Source organism: Lytechinus variegatus, chromosome 14 (genome assembly GCF_018143015.1).
Source record: "Lytechinus variegatus isolate NC3 chromosome 14, Lvar_3.0, whole genome shotgun sequence".
NCBI classification, from domain to species: Eukaryota; Metazoa; Echinodermata; class Echinoidea; order Temnopleuroida; family Toxopneustidae; genus Lytechinus; species Lytechinus variegatus.
Window position 1 is genome coordinate 32688081 of NC_054753.1, and position 8149 is coordinate 32696229.

At 38.8% G+C, this 8149-nt stretch overlaps 1 protein-coding gene across 2 annotated transcripts; it reads right to left on the reverse strand.

Moving 5' to 3' along the window:
• Positions 1–231: 231 nt before the first annotated feature.
• On the reverse strand, positions 232–6009 carry LOC121427717. Of its 2 annotated transcripts, none has more exons than XM_041624247.1 (2): positions 5937–6009; positions 232–2501 (listed from the first exon to the last, which is right to left on the reverse strand). In XM_041624247.1, the coding sequence occupies exon 2, from the start codon at positions 2419–2421 to the stop codon at positions 478–480; it is 1944 nt and encodes a 647-aa protein (XP_041480181.1). In that variant the 5' UTR covers positions 2422–2501; positions 5937–6009; the 3' UTR covers positions 232–477. The 2 variants fall into 2 exon arrangements, with proteins under 2 accessions (XP_041480181.1, XP_041480182.1); XM_041624248.1 differs by lacking the exon at positions 5937–6009 and adding an exon at positions 4306–4379.
• Positions 6010–8149: the final 2140 nt, after the last annotated feature.

Sequence of the window (8149 nt, forward strand, 5' to 3'; positions counted from 1 at the left end):
AACTTAACCTCAGGTTAAGATTTTGATGTTGATTCTCCAACATGGTCTAAGTTCATTGACCCTAGATGACCTTTGACCTTGGTCATGTGACATGAAACTCTAATAGGATATTCAGTAATACTTGATTAACCTAATGGCTAAGTTTCATGAACTAGGTCCATATACTTTCTAAGTTATGATGTCATTTCAAAAACTTAACCTCAGGTTAAGATTTGATGTTGACGCCGCTGCCGCTGCCGTCAGAAAAGCGGCGCCTATAGTCTCACTCTGCTATGCAGGTGACAAAACATTGGTTAAGATTTTAATGCTGATGGGATGGCATTACCATCGCCGTTGGAAAAAAAATGACGCCTATAGTCTTGCTTTGCTATGCAGGTGAGACAAAAAGCACAGATGGAGGTGAAAAATGAGAACTTGTTCAATTTCAAAAAAAGTCAAATCAATGAAAGCAAAGAAGTTATAAACTAGCTTGTATCCTCAAGATATTGGGCAGTTTTGTTCATCATCTGAATCATAGTCACTGGAAGTCTCAGAATCTCCAGCTTCATAATCTTCATCCAGGACTGGGTCTCTTATAATAGCACACAGTGTAGATGGAAGCTTCTGGCGATAAGGGATCCTATAGCTAAGGATAGACCTTGCAGCAAGCTCTTGAAGAGAATACACTTCTTCTGGACCCTTTAAGAGCTCATACACAATGCCCATTCCTCGTGGGTCCAGCTGTAGGCAAGGTTCATCTCCATCCTCATCCTCAAAATCATCTTCATCATCAAAGTCATCTTCATTTTCTCTCATCTCCATGTTGATGTCATAAGGGGTTTCCCCTTTCTTGTTCTTTGCATCAGTAGGGCAGCCATGTCTTATCAGGATCTTTGCAATATCTACAATCAGTTGTGGTGATAAAGTTTGCGAGTACACCATCAGCGTGTGAATCATTGTGTTCCCATGACAGTCTAAATCAAGGGCACCTTCGACATGCAGAAGATTAGCAATTAATCGCTTGAAGAGGAAAGTGGTGTACCTGCGTGTCCTGGAGGGATGAGGGGCACAGAAGAAGATATTTGGACAGAACTCTCTTCCCAGGTGAAGGAGAACATTGTGACAGACAGAAATAGTGGGGACCAGGATACCACTGCCAGTAGCTTCAGGCTTTGGGATCCTATCCCAAATGACATTGATCATCTCTATGATGGGTGAGAGAAACTGCTCCAAGATTTCAAGACTTTGATATTCATTAATTACATCGAACAAGATACGACCAAGGTTGCACATGATGTCTTTGACACTCTTCTCAATATGATCAATGGGGACGTCTTTCATGACATCAATGTACTTTCCTAACATCTTGCATGTGCTGTTAACAAACTGAGCATCTCTGAAAATTTCGAGGGTTTCTGCTCTAGGTACACTCATCCGCAGGTACATCAAGACAGTATTCAAATAAAACAACCCTTTCCTTTCCAGATGAAGACATGCATCAAATATGAGAAAACCTTTAGCCCTTGTTTTCATCTTGAAAAGCAACTCATGTCCATATTTTGCAAGTGGTCCATACAGTACCTTTGGCTTCAACTTCTCTGGAAGAACACGATCACCAACAAGGAAAGCATTAACTTTTCTTGCATGATTAGTTTTCTTTAATGCCTTCCAATCTGCCATTGTCTTGCACTCTTTTTGACCAAGGAAAGTTTCAAGATCTGATGTGAATTCCACAGGATCTGGATTGCCAGTGTCACTCTCCATTTCCATCACAGCTTTTCCCAGTATTCTAGCTGCATCTTTGTGTTTATCTTCCACAGCCAATAAGTAACCCAGAATGTCCAATCCCCTAACAAGCATAGATTTTCCCACTAGACCTTTACTGCCAAGGAATGCAAAGACACCGAGTCTTTTGTTCAATGCAGCTAAGTCAAGTGGATACAGTCCATCATCATTCTTCTGGAATTCGGCTTTGTGCAACAGGAGGTTAACGATAAGTTGTAATACAATCGCATCTCCTTTCACATCAAAATGAGCCTCGAAACCGTCTCCTTTGGCTTCTCCACTTGCTGGATTTTTAGCCCCTTCTGCAGTCTCTTCCCATTTCAGTGCACTGTCTGCTTCACTGTTGCTTTCCATGAACATGCAAGCAAAGTGCAACGCAGTGTTCTTTATGTCAGGTGCAGTAAGATGATGATCGGCTCCTATCTCAAGAAGATACTTCACAATTTCCAGCTTTCCATGCAAACAAGCCATCATCAATGCCGTCCGACCATGCTTGTTTCTCTCATTCAAGTCAGTCTTCCCATCCTGCTGCTTGATGAAATCCTGAACCATTACCAGTGTGGCATCATTCTCAATGATCCTGACCAGATCACCCTCTCTCTTAGAACTGCTACAGTCTTTCAAACTGGATGATGCTACAGGTGCTGTAGAAGCCATGACTAAACATGCATTACCTGGTGACCTTTCAGAAGCACAAAACTAGCAGTTAAATTCAGCATGCAGCACATCAATCATATCTGAAAAGAGGCAAAACAATACAGATATTAGTAAAATCATGCTCGTAAAATTTTCAGCACAATGGCCCATATTCTGAAGTCAGGTTTAATTCAAACTCTGGCAATATGTATAAAAATGTGGTTTAACTATAGATAGCCAATTATGGCACAAATATCTAATGGTACAGGTTACAATTCATCAGCTCATTTGACACTATCTGAAAATAGTAAAACCAAAACAGCTTCAGTCATTATTAAATCAATGACAAAAGAACACGGCAAACAATAGAAATATACCATATAAACAAGTGTTCAATATTTTTCAGCTCCCAATAATTTTAGCACATAGTTAGACCATGGCCAAAATTCAAGGGAAATTCAACCCAAATTTAAAAAAAAATTGTTTTTAGAGGGAAAAGAAAAATCAGACAAGTTGATAGGTGAAAGTTTGAACAATATCGGACAAACAATAAAAAAGTTATGAATTTTCAAAAGTTGTAGATATTGGTAATCCTTATCAATGTGGAGACTTCAAATTGGCAGCATAGATGATGTCATAGTGATGCAAGGCAAAGACTACTCTTCCCTGCACTCCAATAAAAAAATTGCTAAATGTCATTTCTCAAAAGATTTACTTTAAATTATATTTTTATTTCATGAGGACATAAAACAATATACTTCCTGGGTTATATTAGATTACTGCCCCAGGGGAATGGGTTCTTAAAGAGAAACACCACAAACCCCTGATATTTAAGTACAAGGCCTATAGGAAAGTTATCCTTGCCCCTTGTCATAATTTACTTACCCTGTTTGCCAATTTGAGATATACATAGTATAACTGATCTCAATATTAAAGCAGCCATAACTTTCTTATTGCTAGTCCAATGTTCTTCAAACTTTCACCATTCTGTTTTATTTATTTATTTCCTTTCCACATGAGAGCATTTTATGACCAAGGCTGGATTCTCCTTTAAACTGGACTTCAGAATATGGGCCAATGTCATCAATATCATTTATCCATGCAGCATGTTATGATGGATAAAATAGCTATTGGCATGAAAATGCAATAAAGTAGCATAATGCAACTGTATATTAATGCTTACAAAGAAATCTTTGACATACTAGCTGGTTCATGTATGGCATGGGTCTGCATTCTACAAGGCCTAGGCTACAGCTAATGGCCATGTCAAATGACAAAAAATGTACCTTTCCATGTTTGTGCACATCAACATAATATTGTATGAAAAAATGTGTACCGTAAATTATTTCCTGAAGCACATTTTCCCCAGGCTTCAACAAAGTAGTGACAGTCTTCCGATAAATTTTTACGTACATGTATGTGCAAATTATATAATAACCAAGACATGTCACTATAAAATCAATATTGACTATAGCATCAAATATAAAAATTAAAATCTTTTCCAGCACATCAAATAAAGTTTAATAATGAAATTTCAAGAAAGTGAGCAAGTCATTATCATGAGCAGATTTGACACATATACATGAAGTCTTGAGGCTTCAGTGGAAAGAGCCTGTTCATAATGATGGCATGTGAGCAGTCCAGAACAGCAGCACTCAGGGAAATTCCACTGGACCCTGCACCATGGAACAGAGTTTCCTAGGAAGTTTATCCTGATAAGGGATGTTACACCTTAGAATAGTTCTGATAGTAATCTCTTGTAAAGTGAGTACAGTAGGAGACAGGAGAATGTAGAGCTCAGTAAGATCTGAAAGGTAGCAATCATCAAGACTAAAAGCCTCTTCCTGTGCAACATCGATAGGTCTCTTCCCTCTATTATTCCTCAAATTGTAAGAACAGCCATACCTTAGAAATAGAAGAGCTATGTCTTGAACCATCTGAATCTCTCCCGAGAACACAAGACCCATCAATGAATGCAGAAAGGTATCTCCATTGATATCAATATCTGAGGCACCTTCAACTTGGACTAAGTGAACAAGTACTTGCTTGAAACAGTGACAAGTGTACCTATTTTCCTCAAAGTCATAGTAGCATCTAAAGTGCGCAACCATATCACAAAGTAACTTATGACAGACAGAGTTGGTGAGATGCCTGTATGGATCCCTAGAGACTGAAGCTCTATCTAACCTGCTCCATATGACTTTGATCATCTGGACAACTGGCTGAATCACACATTCCACACCTTGGACACTGCAAAGACTATCAGTGAAGGAATATAAGATCTTTGATAGGTTGATTAGAATTTCCTGGATGTGGCTTTTAAGGTTTTTAACACTGACCTGCCTGATGACATCAATATAATACTGTAGAGACTGACAAAGTAGACTCACATATTGTGGAATAAACCTATGTAGGCTTGGAGAGCTTGTAGCTTGGCTGATGCTGTACCTCAATGACAAAAGTACCCTTCCAACAGGCAAACATCCTTTGCGTTCTAGACAAAGACATTTTGTGAACACCCTGAAGCCTGCATCCAGCGTATCCCAAAGAAACAACAGTGAATATCCATAATCGACAAGACGTTCATAAATAAATTCTTCCTTCAGTGAATTGGGTAAGACACGATCCGCAACCAGCATACCTTCAACTCTCATTGCATACTTGTCACCATTAATCCTTCTGAGGTCATGGAGACTCCTACATTCCGAGCGACCTAGACAATGTTCTAACTCAGATTTCTTGATACTGCCTTGCTCAGTGTCTGGATTATCATAGCACTTTTCTACTGCCATTGTAAATGCTTTGTACGCTTTCTCATACTCATCCTTCATCATGAACGATGAACCAATGATTTCCAATGCTCTTCTTTGCTCTGACTTTGGAATATAGTCTTGATTTATATAGTGCAACACAGTTGATAGTTTCCTATGTAGCCCAGCAATATCTGCAGGAGTCAATCCATCATTGTTGATCTGAATCAAAGCACCATACTGTAATATTAAAGTATCTATGATCCTAGCACTTCTCTTCTGCTTTTTAAACACAGTACATTGACAATATTTTTCATCCAAACAGTACTTTATGATCAAACGGTTGTAAGTATCATCTTGGCTTTCCCGAGTCAAGAAGTCTTTGCAACTGCTCTTGGCTTCTGACACATTGTCGAGAATAGGTTCCCAATCTTCCAAGTCTGTCTCGCTTTCTATGTCACAGCATGGTCGACTTTGGCTAAGAAAGTGTAGAGCACTGTTTCCCTCTCTTTGGCATCTCAGGTTAGGATTTGCTCCTTTCTCTAACAAAAACTCCACAACTTCTTTGTTTCTATCTAGACAAGCTCTCATGAGAGCAGTTTGACCCTCCTCATTCCTCTGATCAATATTGATGTTTCCATGATTCCTATCGATAAAATCCCTGATGTCTTGAAGATTATACATCTCTGTTGTTATGTATGTCGCTAAGTTTATCTGGCAATCAACCCTTGGACATTGTTCACTACTGCCATTAAGAGGTTCCTCTCGAGATGCTGCCATACTTACTCTAGATAGGACATCTGGACCAGTGGATGTTGGGCTGCTCTGCAAGTCTCTCCGAAGTCTGCTACTCATATACCTGTTGATATTAATAGTAAAATGGTAAATTATGAGCACTACTAATGGTAAAATTTAATCACTGATAAAAATTGACTGTTGAGCATAAAGGTGACCACACACCTTCATGATTTTTTGGAATGAAACGTAGTAGAATTTGATGCTTATATTGAGACATGGAATAACTTACTGTGTAATGTATTAAATCATCATACGAATACCTATGTTCATATCTGCGACTAGGCTATCATCCTTCTTAGAATAAAAGCGAATATCTATTTGTAATGCAGGGGTACGATTGGCTACGACTTGAAACTAATTTGGCCTTTACTCCTAAATAAAGGCTTGCAATCTTTCATAATGGTTATATTAGTATTCTTTCAATTAATTTTAATCTCAAATAAAATGTTTCATTCACATTTCCAAAGTTGGACAGTGAACAGTCGTAGGTGTGCAGTGGCCTTTACTGATAAGATATTACATGCAATGCTCCCCGGGTGATTAGATTATCAAGAAACAAAATGTGAGCCCCATCTTTCAAAAAGAGTTAGCCTTCTAGAATTTATTACATATTATAAATAATTAGTATAATACTGCTAATTATTTATAATCACGTAATAAGTTTTAGTATATGTGAAATAATATTTTTGGGGTCTATAAATTGTTCTTCAAAGTGGCATTGCTTTAATATCAGAAGTGCGTAATACACAAGCGGTTCAAAGGTCCACGCCATTGTATTTGCGTTGTTTAGTAGATCAAGGGGTCTACGCGACATCAATCTGCTAGGAAATCTTCATTTTGTAACATTTTTACTCAAGATTTTTTAAACCTTCCTATGCATTAGGCGTAGGAAGGTGTAAATTAATAAAATAAAAACATTTTACGTGATCATTTCATCAAAAGACGGATTTCCTAGGGAAATCCATCTTTATTTACCTGGTTTTCTTATATATAAAGGCCCGTTCAAGACTCCAATGATGAAGAAGTATATGTCAGATTGAAAAAAGACATCATCGTGATCCATGGAGTCCTCAAGACTACCCCCACTATCATATTGACCATTTGTAATGTACCATTGTATGATTTGAACTGAATTGATCTAATAAATACTTCTTCATCTCTTTAAGTACAGGCCACCGTCTGGTGTATTGTCGTACTGTTGTGCGGTGCAATGTATGTATAGTGTCTCAAATAAGGGGTCTAAAATAAACTCTAAAAGTGTGCAGCTAAAAAGACATCCGTAGAAAGTAAACAGAGCTGGATTTTCTGTACCTCCCTTTAGAAACTTGGAAGAGACGTACATGAGATGGCGACCTGTGGAAGAGCGTTTCATAGCCTGGTTGCATCACTATCAGGAAAAAAGCTTTTTTGCATTGTCTGTGTCCTAGCAAATGGTACTTGTAATTTCTGGTTATGACCTCTTTGTGAGGAATGGAGAGATGGGATCAGAGTAGCCTCGAGAACAGATATTAACAAGTTCTTAATGCAGAACATCATCACAACCTTTGCCTGGGCTCTCCTTTCTTGCAGGGATGGCCATTGCAGTTGTTGGAGCATGGAGGTGACACTGCTTGTTCTGCGTTGGTCATTGCAAACAAAGCGAGCATACCTTGAGCTGTATCATTTCAAGCCTCATGATGTTAGCTTGAGTGAAAGGATCCCAGATGGTCCATATTCCATGACTGGTCTAAGTAGAGTGAGGTAGCAGAGCACCTTGACTTCGCGAGAACATGATCTAATGTTCCTTTGAAGAAAAGCCCTGGTGGAATTAGCCTTTTTTGCTACCTGACTGATGTGATGATTCCAGCTGAGCTTTTGATGGAGGTAGATTCCAAGATATTTTGCTGTGTCTCCGTTGTCCAAGGTGTAACCATGAAGGATGTATGGCAATATGATAGGCTTCTGTTTGTTGGTTACGTGGAGGACTTGGCATTTCTTGGGGTTGAACTCCATCAGCCAGTCAGCCTCCTATTGCTCCAAGGACTTGATGTCTTCCTGCAGTTGAGCACCATCTTCCTCTGACCTTATCTTGCAATAAACTAGGCAGTCATCTGCAAAAAGCCTCACAGTGGTGTCATTATTAGACAGGTACTCTGGTCTTCATTGATAAATATCAGAAACAACATTGGCTTAACGACACTACCATGCGGAACTCCCGATGT